The sequence below is a fragment of the Salvia hispanica genome, chromosome 1, assembly GCF_029641045.1.
Source record: "Salvia hispanica isolate PSC_SH4W2 chromosome 1, Shi_PSC_v1, whole genome shotgun sequence".
NCBI classification, from domain to species: Eukaryota; Viridiplantae; Streptophyta; class Magnoliopsida; order Lamiales; family Lamiaceae; genus Salvia; species Salvia hispanica.
Genome location: NC_142692.1, coordinates 1,844,478 through 1,859,785, shown reverse-complemented (window position 1 = coordinate 1,859,785; position 15,308 = coordinate 1,844,478). Strand labels below are relative to the sequence as shown.

Genomic DNA, 15,308 nt, shown 5'->3' with positions numbered 1-15,308 from the left:
GACGGAGTTCCGGTGACAGCGGTGGCCCATCAACGAGACGAAGTCGTCACCGTCAACCTCAGTTGTCACTGTGAATTTAGACGTTTAAATTTTGAATCTTGAATGTAAGTCCCTTAATCTATGTTCCTGAATTTCGACAATGTTGAAATGTATATTAAGATTCTGAAACTGGATTTGAAATATCCACATAGCATTATGGACTACAGTTTCGTCGAAGATGAAGCAGAAAAATAGAATAAAATAGCGTCAAACTAGTCCAACATATTCATTACCAATATCAAATACGTCTTGAACATTTGCAATATGACTAATAATCTGAGATTCAGCCTAATCGGGTCAAAATTTTGGGAACCTTTAAAAATGGACCGGATCAACACGAATTTAATTTGTCATGGACCCGTTTCTTAGAAAGTGAATGTTTTGGACCAAATTCGTATATCGATCGTATGTTTGGGACCGAAAATCAAATATTCACCCGTAGTCGGGCGTCGCTGTGGCACGATGTGGTGCGTGGCGTGCGCAGTGTTGGTCTAATGAGTGGTCCGATAAATAAAGTGCATAAAAAGCGATTCATTTCACTCCTTTTTCTCCTCAATTTTGAATGCCCTTTTTCGGCGTAGACTTCATCTCTCTCAACAGAGGGAAACAACAAAACACCTCATAAATAAATTCCCCCAAATTCTCTCTCTCTCTCTCTCAGTCGCCGCAGCTTCGGCATATGGCGTTACATCTGCTAATTAACCACATTCCTCAAGCCTAAAACCTCAATTCCATCTCCGATTTCACCAATGCCTGCTTCCACTCTCACTCTCCTCGCCGTGGCGCTCTGCGCGATTCTAACGGCTAGCTTCACACGCGCCGGCGCCGGCGGAGGCTCCGAGATCGACGCCTTGCTCGCCTTCAAGCAGAATCTGCACGATCCGCGCGGCGCATTGGGCGGGTGGGACGCCTCCACGCCCGCCGCGCCCTGCGATTGGCGTGGCATTCGATGCTCCGCCGCCGGCAGCGTCGTCGAGCTCCGCCTGCCGCGCCTCCAGCTCAGCGGCGGCCTCACCGACCGCCTCGCCGGCCTCCCCCAGCTCCAGAGGCTCAGCCTCCACTCCAACGGCCTCAACGGCTCCATCCCGCGCGCCCTCGCCGAGTGCTCGCTCCTCCGCGCCGTCTACTTGCAGGACAACTCGCTCTCCGGCGACATTCCCGCCGCGCTCTTCGCCAACCTCACGGATCTCGGGGTTCTGAACCTCTCGCACAACCAAATCTCCGGGGAAATCTCCGGCGACATTCCGGCGAGCATGCGCGTGCTCGACCTCTCCTCCAATTCGCTCTCCGGTCGGATTCCGGCGAACTTCTCCGCTGCTCACCAGCTCCAGCTCATCAATTTGTCCTACAATCGCTTCTCCGGCGAGATACCGGCGGCAATCGGAGCGCTGCAGAAGCTGGAGTATCTGTGGATCGACGCGAATAACGTCCACGGGACGATTCCGTCGGCGCTGTCGAACTGCTCGTCTCTCGTTCACATCAGTGCCGGCGATAATATGCTGTCCGGCGTGGTTCCGGCGACGATAGGCTCGCTTCAGAAGCTTCAGGTTATCTCGCTGCCTCGTAATCACCTGACTGGTGTCGTTTCGCAATCATTGCTTTGTAACATTTCGGTATTGAATGCTACGATTAGGATTCTTAATTTGAGTTTTAATTCGCTCACGGGTATTGGGAATAATGATGGCAAAATTTGTCACAGTGTTCTTCAAGTTTTAGATCTTCACGAGAATCAGATAACCGGCACGTTTCCTGATCTCCTAATGAATTTCTCTACATTAAGGTCGCTAGATGTTTCCGGCAATTTGATCTCGGGGTTATTGCCGGAAAATGTTGGGAATTTGGTGAATTTGGAGGATTTTCGAGTTGGTAACAACTCATTAACTGGCAGAATTCCCGAGAGTGTGACCAAATGTGGGGTTCTTAGAGTACTCGATCTTGGAAATAATCGGTTTTCGGGTTCAGTACCCGAGTTTTTGGGGGAAATGAGGAAGTTAACGACGTTGATTCTTGGTGGGAATGAGTTTAGTGGTGTGGTTCCCTCGAGCATAGGCAGTCTTGAATCTCTACAAGTTTTGGACTTTAGTGATAATGAGTTGAATGGGACTGTGCCTCTAGAGTTGATGAGGCTTGCCAATTTGAGCACTCTAAATTTGAGCTTCAATAAATTTTCCAATCAGGCTTTTATCAGTATTGGGGATTTGAAAGGATTGGAAGTTTTGAATATGAGTGGCTGTGGGCTTTCGGGAGTTATCCCTTCCAGCATTGGGAATCTTTTGAGGCTCACCACTCTTGATTTGAGCAAGCAAAACTTGTCGGGAGAGTTGCCGTTTGAGCTTTTTGGGTTACCAAGGCTGCAAGTTGTGGCTTTGGAGGATAATTCATTCTCTGGAAATGTGCCTGAAGGTTTTAGCAGCCTGTCTGGTTTGCAGGATCTTAATCTCTCAGGAAATGCTTTCTCTGGCAAGATTCCAGCCAGTTATGGATTTCTCGGATCATTGAATGCTCTCTCACTATCTGGTAATCCATTGAGTGGTGTGGTTCCGGTGGAGTTGAGCAACTGCACTAGTCTTGAAGTCTTAGAGCTGAGAGAGAATGGCCTAACTGGCCAAATTCCTTCCGATTTTTCAAGTTTGTCACATTTACAGAGGCTCGACTTGGGTCAGAATAACTTAACTGGCCCAATCCCAGCAAGCATTTCAAACTGCTCCTCTTTGGAAGTTTTGTTGCTAGATTCAAATCACATCTCGGGCGGCCTTCCAGAGACACTATCCAAGTTACCGAGATTGAAAGAGTTAGATGTCTCCTCAAATAATCTGACTGGTGTTGTTCCTGCAAGTCTTTCCATCATATCTGGTCTACAAAGGCTGAATTTGTCTGCCAATAGTTTTGAGGGTGAGATCCCGCCTGCTTTGGCAGCTGAGTTCAGTGATCCTTCTGTGTATGCGATGAATAAGAATTTGTGCGGGGAACCACTGGGAAGGAACTGCAAAAGGGTGAATGAACGTAAGAGGAAGAAGATGATTCTTTTCATCGTTGTGGTTGCAGTTGGTAGTTTAATGCTGCTGCTGTGCTGCTGTGGGTATGTGTACAGTCTTCTTAGGTGGCGAAAGAAGCTGAGAGCAGATGGTGTTAAGAAACGAAGCTCAAGTCCCGGTTCACAAGGGGCTCGTGGAAGTGAAGAGTATGGGCAGCCAAAGCTCATTATGTTCAACAACAAGATCACATATGCAGAGACTGTGGAAGCAACCAGGCAGTATGATGAGGAAAATGTACTCAGCAGGGGCAAATATGGGCTGCTCTTTAAAGCCACTTATGCTGATGGTATGGTTCTTGCTATCAGGCGCCTCCCCGACACATCAATCGATGAGAGCACATTCCGCAAGGAAGCTGAGTCTCTGGGCAAAGTTAAGCATCGCAATCTGACTGTCCTCCGTGGCTACTATGCTGGGCCGCCTCCTGATATGCGGTTTCTTGTATACGACTACATGCCTAATGGAAATCTAGCCACACTGCTTCAAGAGGCATCACACCAAGAAGGGCATGTGCTGAACTGGCCAATGCGCCACTTGATTGCACTAGGCATAGCTCGTGGTCTAGCGTTCTTGCATTCCGCCTCAATCACACACGGTGATGTAAAGCCACAGAACGTGCTCTTTGACGCTGATTTTGAAGCCCATCTTTCTGAATTTGGCCTGGACAAAGTGACGATTGCTACACCGGCCGAAGCCTCTACATCTGCCACCGTTGGCACTCTGGGCTATGTAGCACCAGAAGCAACACTGACAGGGAAACCAACGAAGGAAGCGGACGTATACAGTTTCGGGATCGTGGTGCTGGAGATTCTGACTGGTAAGAAGCCTGTGATGTTCACACAGGACGAGGATATCGTGAAGTGGGTGAAGAGGCAACTGCAAAGAGGCCAAATCTCCGAACTGCTTGAGCCCGGTTTAGTTGAGCTCGACCCGGAGTCATCAGAGTGGGAAGAGTTCTTGCTGGGAGTCAAAGTTGGATTGCTCTGCACAATGCCCGACCCTCTCGAAAGACCTTCTATGAACGACGTCGTTTTCATGCTTGAAGGCTGCCGGTTAGGCCCGGAAATCCCCTCCTCCGCTGATCCGACCACTCTGCCCTCGCCGAGCTGAAAATATCCACCATGCCACAGGAACTGAACTCATTTGTTGTTGTTTCATGTTTGAGAGAATTAGGATTTCTTGCAAGATTTGTTGTAGTATGTTTGATTTGTTTTTCATCAAATTAATCTATTTTTCAACTCTTTTTTTTGTGTCATGGCAAGAATATGCTTGCTCTAGATTATGAATCCTGTTGTTATTTCTAGTCATTATTTCTCAACTGAAGGGAAATGTACCATTTTAACATTATGGTTAGTTTGCATTTTTTTTTTTACTACTACAATTTTGTATGGATTTACACTTTACAATTTTGTATGTATGCAAAAGAACCCTTTTTCACAATTGCAATTATTGAATAAAGGTGACAATATTGAGATACTGATATGTGCAGGAATGATTATGTTGCTATTCCTGAAAATAATACTACTCCACAATATAATATAGTAGTATTATTTTAAATTAAAATGTATAATTTCGAAAGAATGTAGCCGTTGGAGTGGGCAGGGTATCGAAATTTGCTAGTATTCATCGGAAAAGGCAAATATTTAATGTTTGTGGTTAGTGGTTTAATAAAATATTTAATTTTTATTATGACTAGTACTCATTTGACTAAAATCATCATCAAAGTGGAACGGCTAATAATATTAAACATAAAAAAATTTGAGCATTAAATAACAAGATCCCATTATGATGAGATAACATTTTCAAATTACAAGTAGGACTTACTAATATTTATTCTAAATTTAAAATAATGAGTATCACTAAAAACAAAGACAAAAGTCCAGCAGCTGCAGTATAACGTTCGGCAGATTCTTCAATATAAATTATATAATATATTTGTATATAGTATTATTATTGTGTATAGATTTCTCAGCCATTCCAAGTCACTGAAAAAAAAAAGGATTTATGAGTCGCAATTTAAGGAATTTAATAGTTGACCTGTCTCACATGTTCACTATCATGAAACCATTTATGTCACGTGGTGAGTGATTTTGGGGGGTTGTCTTAATTTATAGCAAGAGATGGAAGTAGTTGCAAGTTACAACTAGGGTCCCCCTAAAAAAGCTCCAACTTCTTTTTCATAAAGTTTAATTGCTAGATTCCTGAATTATTAAATATGGACTTTTCAATCTTAAATGTTTCAATTAGTTATATACTACAATACAACCTGGCAACTCAAACTCCTAGAATTAAATATGGATAGCATGGATGTCAATCGGGCTAAGCCAACAACTTTCCATCAGTCCATTTTATTTCGTCATTTCAATGTATTTTCGAGTTATTTAGATTTTTTTATCGGACTAAACTATTTTGGTTCTAATCCTAATCCATTGAGCCAAGATGTTTATGAAAAGAAAAATTAAGGATGAAGATGTAACAAAGATTAGTCTGTGTTTTTGCATATTGAACATTTAGATGCAAAAATAAGGAGTACTCCATAAGTTTGGTGTAAATTTGCAAAATACTCAACTAATAATATATTTCACTGGTGATTTAGCACGCATTTAACATAAGATAACATTGGTTCCAAATTTTATGTCATATAATCCACTCGTCCTCAAAGAATAGACTAGTTTTATTATTTGGGTCGTCCATCGAAATCAAACGAAATCACTCGTCATCAAATAAGAATCATACATATCATAATTCTCCTTCATTACCTTTTCCAACAACCCACTAACACTCCTTCATTACCTTTTACTTCTCTCTTAATTTTTTTTTTTTTTTTTTCGTATTTTACCAATTGCACATTAACTTATGTCATTTTCAAGTTTGTATATTTTTTTTAGGACAAAGGAAGTATTAGTTTCCGATGTATCGGTAAAACTAAAAACTCACTTTCCAAACCTTAAAATATTACCCATACTATTACCAAATTAAAAATATAACGAAATGTATGATGTCCTACTGTGACTTTGGAATTTTGTAACTTTTGTCTTTTTTTTTCTATATTTCACCATTTTTGCGTGAAACATTATCGAAATTTAGTTAGAGCTCTAGTAAAATCTAATAAATGTTGGCATAGCTAGAGACGATTATTTTTATATAATGATTCGAATAAATTATAAAGTCGGCACTTTGAATTTTCCATCACTCACCCCTTTCGGATGATCACATTATTGATATATTTTTGTTTTCACAAGGATTGAGCGCCTACGTTAATGCGCTACAACTAGCAAAGTTTAAATGTATCTCAATCTTAATTGAAAAACATGAGAAATAATGTCAATACTTAAATGTTGGTATGCTATAAGTCAAAAAGTTACTAGCTAATATGCACAATCCGATGTGAACACACTCTTAATCCTAAAAAAGAAACAATAAAGATTCAACAATATATGGCTAGAGATGTTAATCGAGTTGGTTTTCTTAGAAAATGAAAATGTGTTCCTAAAGAAGAATTAAGGAGTTTTTATTTGATATTTTCAAAAAAAAAATATGTCACCTCATGACTTTATTAAGTGGGCTTGGAAAAAGATATATAGAAAAGGCCAGCCCAACCCACTCAAGAAATGGGCCTAGACTCAATTGGGCTTCGAACCAAGCGAACCTCCTTGGGCCGTAGCCCATCTTTTTTGACAACTCTATATGGCCCAGGGAGATTGTAACTTACATGGCAAGCTATAGAACTTATTTAAAAACATATGAAGCATAAATTTAAGTACGTATAATATTTTGTGCAATTATCTTTTCTAGATCATCATTCAATAGCTGTCGTCTATGTATAGGGGTGGGTAGGTACGGTATACCTTATCGAAACCACCATACCGTAAATACGGTATGCGAAAAAGTCATACCTTTACCTTAACAAAGTTTTCGGTATACCTTATTTTCGGTATGGCGAATTTCCATACCGATACTGTACCTCATTTTCGGTATACCTTACTTTTGTGGTATACCTGACTTTCAACATCAATTAAAATAGAAAATTAGAGTATTTAGAATATTATTTATATTTTATAATTTTAAAGATAAAATTTATTCATAATTATATTTATATTTGACAATAGATTTTATAATTTAAAAATATATAAAATATATTTTATATATAATTGTGTTTATATTTTTGTGGTATATACCTTAGTATACGGTATATACCGAATTTCGGTATGCAACGGTATTCCGGGGTATTTGAAAATTCATATCGTTATCTTACCGAAATTTTTCGGTAAGGCATCATACCGTACCGAAAGTCACGGTATACCGAAAATTCGATATTTTCAGTATTTTTTCAGTACGATAAGGCCGGTATTTCGATATTTCGGTATTTTTTCCCAGCCATACCTATATATATTCTTAATTAAATAGGCTTTAGAGCAAATTTTCTTGGAAAAAATTGTTAATGAATGATACTCCGAATAACTATAATGGGCCAAAATCTTATTCTTGGGCTTTAATAGGCCCAATAAAAGGATCAAATCCAAGGCTTAAATATGAGCCATTAACAATATTTTTATGATAATTTCCACTAATTACCCCACATATCGAATATTTATTAATTCATAATGGGTAAATTATCAAAAATTTATTAAATTTGGTCCAATTTTAGTTTATCCTAAAATTCAAAATTGAAGTTAAAAAGGCATGAAAAATTTAATTAATTCATTGTAAAAAAAATTTAACTAAGAGTACGTATGCACTCTTTATGTTTATCTGTTCCATGGAAATATACTACTGCACTTTATAATTTGGAAACTATCTAATGATATAGGATCTATTTTTCGTTAATAATATATATATTTTTTTATTTTGTCTTACTTCATCAATTGTATATTAAAATTCATATTCAACTAAAACCGTATACTCTTGATATTTTTAATTAAATAGAATTATTTTTATATAAATAAATACTAGTTAATTAACTGATTATGTACCCATGCAATTTCATACAAATAAATTGATCTGATATGATGGCGAACATCCAAATTCATTATTTTTACTACCTCCGTCCACCAAAATTTGTCCCACTTTGATCCGATACGGATTTTAAACAATGTAATAGAAAGTGAGTTGAAAAAATTAGTGGATTGTAGGTCCTTCTTTTATATATTAGTTTTATAATAAAATGTGAGGAGGAATGAGTTAGTGGAATATGTGGTCCACTACCAAAAATAGTAAAAATGAAATGAGACAAATTTTGGGGACGAACAGAAATGGAAAAATGGGACAAATTTTGGTGAACGAAGGTAGTAACAAACAATTATTATCTCTTTCGTTTTCTTTTTTCTTTTTAATTCTTTTCATAAAATTGATTAATTGTTATTTTTATTCCCTATTTTCTTTTATTTCACCAATTTCACAATAAAATTTGTGTATTTTCGGTTACGAACGAAAATTGAAACAATCTTGGTGATTTTCTGAATTGGTTAAATCAAATCTGGGCCGACGTAATCCTTTTTCCTCTCCAACCCATTTTCACAGTCCTTCCTCTTCTCACCGGCCAATCCCGCCAGCCGCCGGATTATCCCGCTCAAATCTTCTTCTTCCTCTTCAAATTCTCGACACACAGACATCTATGTAACTCAAAGGTCCATCTCTCTCGATCTCCGATGAAAAAGATTTAGATCTACTGCTTCCTTTCATTATTGAATTGCTCCCTTTAACTCATTTTTTTGTTCATCCCTTTTTTTAAGTGTTGCTTGTTCGGTTTTCCGAAATATTGAGCTGATTTTGATAGGATCTTGCATATTGTAATGCGGTTCTTTCCACTTCACTTATGCAAAGATGCAATCTTTATGTAATTTCAGTGTTTTCAACTCTTAAAGTTCGTGTCTTTACTATATTTTGGTTCGGGTGTAGTGAATAATGAGTGTTATTGGGAATAGTTTCTTGAATTTAGGTTAAATATTGAAAGGTTATGGTGGGTAGTGTTTCAGCTTTTGCTTCTCTCATTCAAGTGCTTTATTACCCTTGAAGAAGGTAAAAATGTAAGCCATATAGGTGTGCATAATAGAGCAGTTATTTTGCTGAGTAATAAAGTCAGGAGAATTGATTTCTTGACGTTTCTTACTTTTAGATGTGTACAAGGTCATACAAGTATTGATAGCTACTTTACCAAAAAAAAAGTATTGATAGCTATCTTCTTCTTTCTATGTTTACTTGCCCAGTACCTTATTTTTGTGGATAAGATGTGAATTATATGGCAACATGGATAAAAGATGTAAATGGGTGAGAGCATTTAACTACGGTGATTACTTATTTCTTATTATTCTCCACTGTTTTTCTTGTATCCAATTTCTTTGTGGAGTTTGGGATTACTTTATCTCTCCAGATGCAGCTGTTTTATAGTCATCTATTTCTGCATCATGTCTCAACATTATGGTTAACCTAGAATATAAGAGGTATATCTCACTGAGTTTGGTTAAACCCGTTTATAGAATCTAGTTCTTAAATGACACATATCTTTCTAGTAGAGAGTTTACAAGTAGTAATTGCATATGCACTTGAGTCTCTGCTTGCAGCGTGCATTGAGCAATATTTTGATCCTTTTGCAAATCTGTTTTCATTTTTTTCCCAGTAGAGTTGTATCTGTGCATTAATAAAGATGGATGTATTTTATACTTTTGAGCTTCTGGTTATTTGATTGTAATTTGAGAATTACTTGTTTTTTATTTTCCTTGAAATTGTGTGTAGGTGGTCCTCCAACTGAGATTTATTGACTTGTTAGTTGTTAACTACTAGTATTAAACTAATTGTGCAACCTCAATTGTTTGTGATGCTTTTACATATAGACAGATTTTGATGATGATTGAGCTTTATGTTTAAACCTTCTTTTTATTATTTTGTAGATAGCTGCTTGGAGATTGTGGCTTGTTGAATTAATCGTGGTTCAAGTGATTTGTGGCCGAATTTTCTTGAAGTATTTGGGTTCTTATTTGTTGCCCATTTGTTAAATTCTTGAAATTTAGCATTCTTGATGCAGTTTGAGTTTTGGCATTTGTGGTAGTTTCCAAATGAAACATGGCGTTTTAAAGAGGAAAAAAACGAGGCCTTTTAAAATGTGGGCTTGGGTCTAAAATCTAAATGAACAACGCTAATGGCTGAACAGGGCTTATCTGTAGTGTCTGGTGCAAATGCAACTATCACTCTGCCCGGCCACTCGGCTGAAGATGCTTACCCAGTTTCTAGTGTGAATCCAAGTGTATCTTTGGCGAGTCAAACATTGGCGATTGGGCAGGAGTTCCCGGATGTGGATACTTGTAGAAGAACATTGAAGGATATAGCCATAGCATTGCATTTTGAGATTCGGATAGTGAAATCTGACAGGAGTAGGTTTATAGCTAAGTGTTCAAAAGATGGTTGTCCGTGGCGTGTCCACGTTGCAAAGTTGCCTGGAGTTCCCACATTTACCATTAGAACGCTTAATGCAGAGCATACGTGTGAAGGCGTCCAAAATCTTCATCATCAACAGGCATCTGTGGGCTGGGTTGCACGATCTATGGAAGCACGTATCAGGGATAATCCACAATACAAGCCAAAGGAGATTTTGCAAGATATTCGAGATCAACATGGGGTAGCAGTCTCTTATATGCAGGCATGGCGAGGGAAGGAACGTAGTATGGCTGCATTACATGGGACTTATGAAGAAGGTTTCAAGCTTCTACCTGCATATTGTGAGCAGATAAGGAAAACTAATCCTGGCAGCATTGCTTCTGTTGTTGCCACAGGACAAGAAAATACATTCCAACGGTTATTTGTTTCTTATCGTGCTGCAATCTATGGTTTCATTAATGCTTGCCGTCCACTATTAGAACTGGACAGAGTCCATCTTAAAGGAAAGTACTTGGGAACATTGTTCTGTGCTGCTGCCATTGATGCTGATGATCAACTGTTTCCATTGGCAATAGCTGTCGTTAATGTGGAAAGTGATGAGAATTGGATGTGGTTCATGTCAGAGCTGCGTAAGCTTCTAGGGGTGAATACTGATAGTATGCCCAGACTCACAATACTTTCTGAGAGAACAATAGGTATGGTAGAAGCTGTCGAGACTCATTTTCCTAATGCATTCCACGGCTTTTGCCTGCGATTTATCAGCGAGAACTTCCGTGATACGTTCAAGAACTCAAAGTTGGTGAACATATTCTGGAATGCTGTCTATGCGCTCACAACAGCTGAATTCGAAAGTAAAATATCTGAGATGGTGCAGATTTCAGAGGATGTCTTGCCTTGGCTACACCATTTCAACCCTCAGCTGTGGGCCGTGGCATACTTTGAAGGCGTACGCTACGGCCATTTCACCTTGACTGCCACAGAATTGCTGTACAATTGGGCATTAGAATGTCACGAGCTCCCTATTGTTCAGATGATGGAGCATATTCGGCATCAGTTAACATCATGGTTCAATGAACGTCTTAACATTGGAATGCGACTGACCTCAATTCTTGTACCCTCGGCTGAAAAGCGGATTTCAGAAGCTATTTCGGATGCTCGCTGTTACAAAGTGCTCCGTGCCAATGAGGTTGAGTTTGAGATTGTTTCAACTGAACGGACAAACATCGTGGACATAAGAAATCGAGTCTGCTCATGTCGCCGGTGGCAGCTCTACGGTCTGCCATGTGCACATGCAGCTGCAGCTCTTATCTCCTGTGGGCAAAATGCTCACTTGTTTGCTGAGCCTTGCTTCACAGTCCACAGCTACCGAGAAACCTACTCACAGATGATACACCCGATCCCCGACAAGAGCCTGTGGAAGGAGCTGGGCGAAGGCACTAATGGTGGAGGAGCTAAAGTTGATATCATCATTCGGCCACCTAAAACGCGTAGGCCTCCTGGAAGACCGAAAAAGAAAGTTCTGCGCTTGGAGAGTTTGAAACGCCCAAAGAGAGTTGTTCAATGTGGCCGATGCCATATGCTCGGTCACTCTCAGAAGAAATGCACACAGCCAATGTGATGCATTCTCAGTAATTCTCCTTTCTTGTCTATTTTTTCTTCTTCTTGTATGCATTATGTACTTATGTTGCAAATCAGTTAGAATTTAGGCTATGGTGGCATACTACACCTGTCACTCTTGTTAGGATAATGTACTTATATTTTATAGCTGTAGAATTTAGTTGCCCTTTTGAAGTAATGCTTCCCTATTTTCTATTGTTTCTACTAAATGATGAAATAGACCTTCAAGAAAATCTCATGGGAGGTGTGCATTGTTCGGTTGAGAAATGAATTTTAAGGGTCGTCGGCTTAATCTTACTTCCCTCGATGAACTATGTGTAGTAGGGTATTGCATCGAATCATTCAGAAGTTGGTTTAATAACAAACTTACCTTGCATTATGCCTTCATTTTGAACAGTTGAGAAATGGATAATGCTCCCTTAGGGCTCCATGGTTTTTGTCACTTATCCGTTTAGTTTTTTGGCTAATGACGAACAAGATGTAGGGCTGTAAATAAGTGGACACATACGAATGCTACTCAAATCTTGATTTGAAGTTCATTCTAAATTTGTCTATAAACGAGCAGCTCGAGCCTCAATCTGAGGAGCAACTCGAGCCTATCTACTCCCGGAAGATTCAAACAGCTCTACTAGGCTGGCCATTTTCTGAAATTTCAGGTGATTTTTGTTTCTCTCTGTCTCTTTCTTTTCATTACTGTAACATATCATGCTGAACAAATCTGGAAAGATGAGAAAAGTTTGTTGCTAACTGTAATATTTAACTTGAGGAGCATACTTGATGCAATTATAAACATTAGGGAATTGTTAGCAGCTACATATTTCAGTCCTTTATAATGCCTTCCTGATTGATGCACTAAAAACTGTTAACAGGTCCTTTAGTTTGATCATTGTGATCTTTGTTTTAGACATGACTGAACTTATCAGGAACCGGTTTGGCAAGAACGGCGCCAAAAGCTGTCTCTGGTTATCTCTTTTTCTCAACAAATCCTGAGTCTAATTTTACACCTCAGAAGATAACAAGGTATCTGATACTCCATTTTATTATGTACTCTGTAAAACCAATACCAATGCTTATTTACAGAATTTTTGAGTACTCAAAGCCCCACTTAATGTGAAGGATATTCTGGCTGCCTATTATACTTCCTATTTTGAATAGATTGTTCTTAAATGGCTTCTAACTTGTCTTATGCCAAATGAAGAGGTGTAGGTCCTTGGGGTCCAGACCTGGTTCGCAAGTATACGAGTGCTAGATTTGGGTCATATTCAGATGGAAGTATACTGAATGAGGATGAATCAAGATTACTTACAGGTAGTCTTTATTTGTCTCAATCACACTTTGGCAGCTAAAGCCAGTGGTGAGTTGTGCTTATATTTCTTATTCCTTAAATTGGGAAAAAATATGCAGTAGCCACTCATGTAGGCCGCCTTACTAGAATTTCGTCGTTTATACTTGTCGTCTTATATGCTGCTCCCAGGTTTAATATAGGCTGCCTTTTCTTTGATTGCATAAACAAAATATGATTTGCACTTCCTTGCTATGACTGCAGGCCGAAGTCTTTCGCACACGACCAGGACATTAAGAATCTCCCAGAAGGGCTACGATCCGTTTAGAGGAACGAGTGTAGGGTTTCAGTTGTATTACCTAATAAGTGACCATTCCATCACATTCATGCATCTGTTGTTTGTTTTGTACCCACAATATTTGTGATGTATATTACTGGTGAAAGAATGTAGAGCAGTTGTGTTAGTTTTCATTGATGTTTGACATATCCATTTTGGTATCTCGAAATTCTTAAAAAATTGATAGTCTTGAATCGAAAGAAAAGCAAAGACTGCATTGTTACTTGAACTAAATCTACAACAATTAACCAATACAAATTGACAGAATTAGATAAACCAAATCGAGAAATGAAAAGGACCTGATCCAATAAACACTCGAATGATTTGAACACACAGACCTCAATGGCAGACTAAATTCTGTAATTCACATAAATGTGGTTATAAATCTACAATTCCAGTAGATATGAAAATGAGTTCGCTGTTTTCAACTGCTTCTTGTTCCGCGCACTTCCATCTACCTAAACAAGGTAGATTTTATGCAAGAACTGCACCATACAACCTTGCAATATAATCAATCCTTTCTTGCACCTAATAAAAAACAGGGAGAAGTCTCAGCTGACAACACATTACTAAGTGAGCTATTTCTCCCAAGCATGGACAAGTACCAAATTGATATCAATTACTATATAGTATCCATACCCGAACAAAATTAAACATAAATGGAAATTTGAGCAAAAGCTTCACATAATGCCATATTTCTGTATAATAATATGATCTCACTGAGTATTTATGATGTAGTGCTGTGAGCACTTGCTACCTGTAAATGAAAGCATGTATCTTCTTCTATAGATAACAGCATCCCAATTTCTATCACAAGGCCATGAAGTCAAAAGCAGAAATATGAGACTCGACTTCCAGTATGCTTTCATATTTACCTACCTCTTGAGCTCATTGTGTTTCCTGGATGAACCATATGCAAGAGAACCACAAACAAGATTACAACTTCACTCCATCACACAATTGATCTTGCCAAGCAATGAATAATTAGCCTTCTATGAAACATTTTTGGAACAGAATAAGACAGGTATAACAACTTTCTGCAATAGGATATGATAAGTATGCTGACATGCAGATGTCAAAGGGTGAGTAGGAATGCATAGTTAGTTACCTGAATGAAGAAGCCATGTAAGGTTTCAAACAATTCCAGTTCCTACAAATTTAGAAGTCGTAAAGAGAGTCGAATAACTACCACATCCAGTGATCCAATTCAGGTAGGAATTTATGACCATAATACCTGCAGGCAATATGTCTAAACTGCATCAATTTATGTTTTAGCAGAACATCAAAGAAGAATGACCACTGAAATTCAAGAACTTCGATATTTTCTTAATCCTTACCTTCTTTTGTCCTGAGTGGGAACTTGCCCGGAGAGAGGAAGAGGTTCTTGTGCTAATATCGACACAACAAACACAACTTTAAAAAAATTCAGCAATAACCTCCTCATATATTTTACAATTAGAAAACACTACGGCTCCGTTCGGTATCATGGAATTGGGCATCCGGAATTGGTCTCCAATTCCAAATCCAATGTTCGGTACTGCAAAATGTTATGGATTTGGAATTTAATTACAATTCAATTCCAATTCCTCCCAATTCCACAATTTAGTTCTATATGCATGCACCTACACCT

At 38.7% G+C, this 15,308-nt stretch overlaps 2 protein-coding genes across 2 annotated transcripts; both read left to right on the top strand.

Moving 5' to 3' along the window:
* Positions 1-588: 588 nt before the first annotated feature.
* On the top strand, positions 589-4,418 carry LOC125223461 (uncharacterized). The gene has a single exon (XM_048126623.2). The coding sequence runs from the start codon at positions 789-791 to the stop codon at positions 4,179-4,181; it is 3,393 nt and encodes a 1,130-aa protein (XP_047982580.1). The 5' UTR covers positions 589-788; the 3' UTR covers positions 4,182-4,418.
* A 4,085-nt stretch (positions 4,419-8,503) lies between these two features.
* LOC125222346 (uncharacterized) lies at positions 8,504-13,812 on the top strand. The gene is made up of 3 exons (XM_048124880.2): positions 8,504-8,698; positions 9,959-12,070; positions 12,457-13,812. Exon 2 carries the CDS (start codon positions 10,207-10,209, stop codon positions 12,058-12,060), a length of 1,854 nt encoding a protein of 617 aa, XP_047980837.2. The 5' UTR covers positions 8,504-8,698; positions 9,959-10,206; the 3' UTR covers positions 12,061-12,070; positions 12,457-13,812.
* The last annotated feature ends 1,496 nt before the right edge of the window (positions 13,813-15,308 follow it).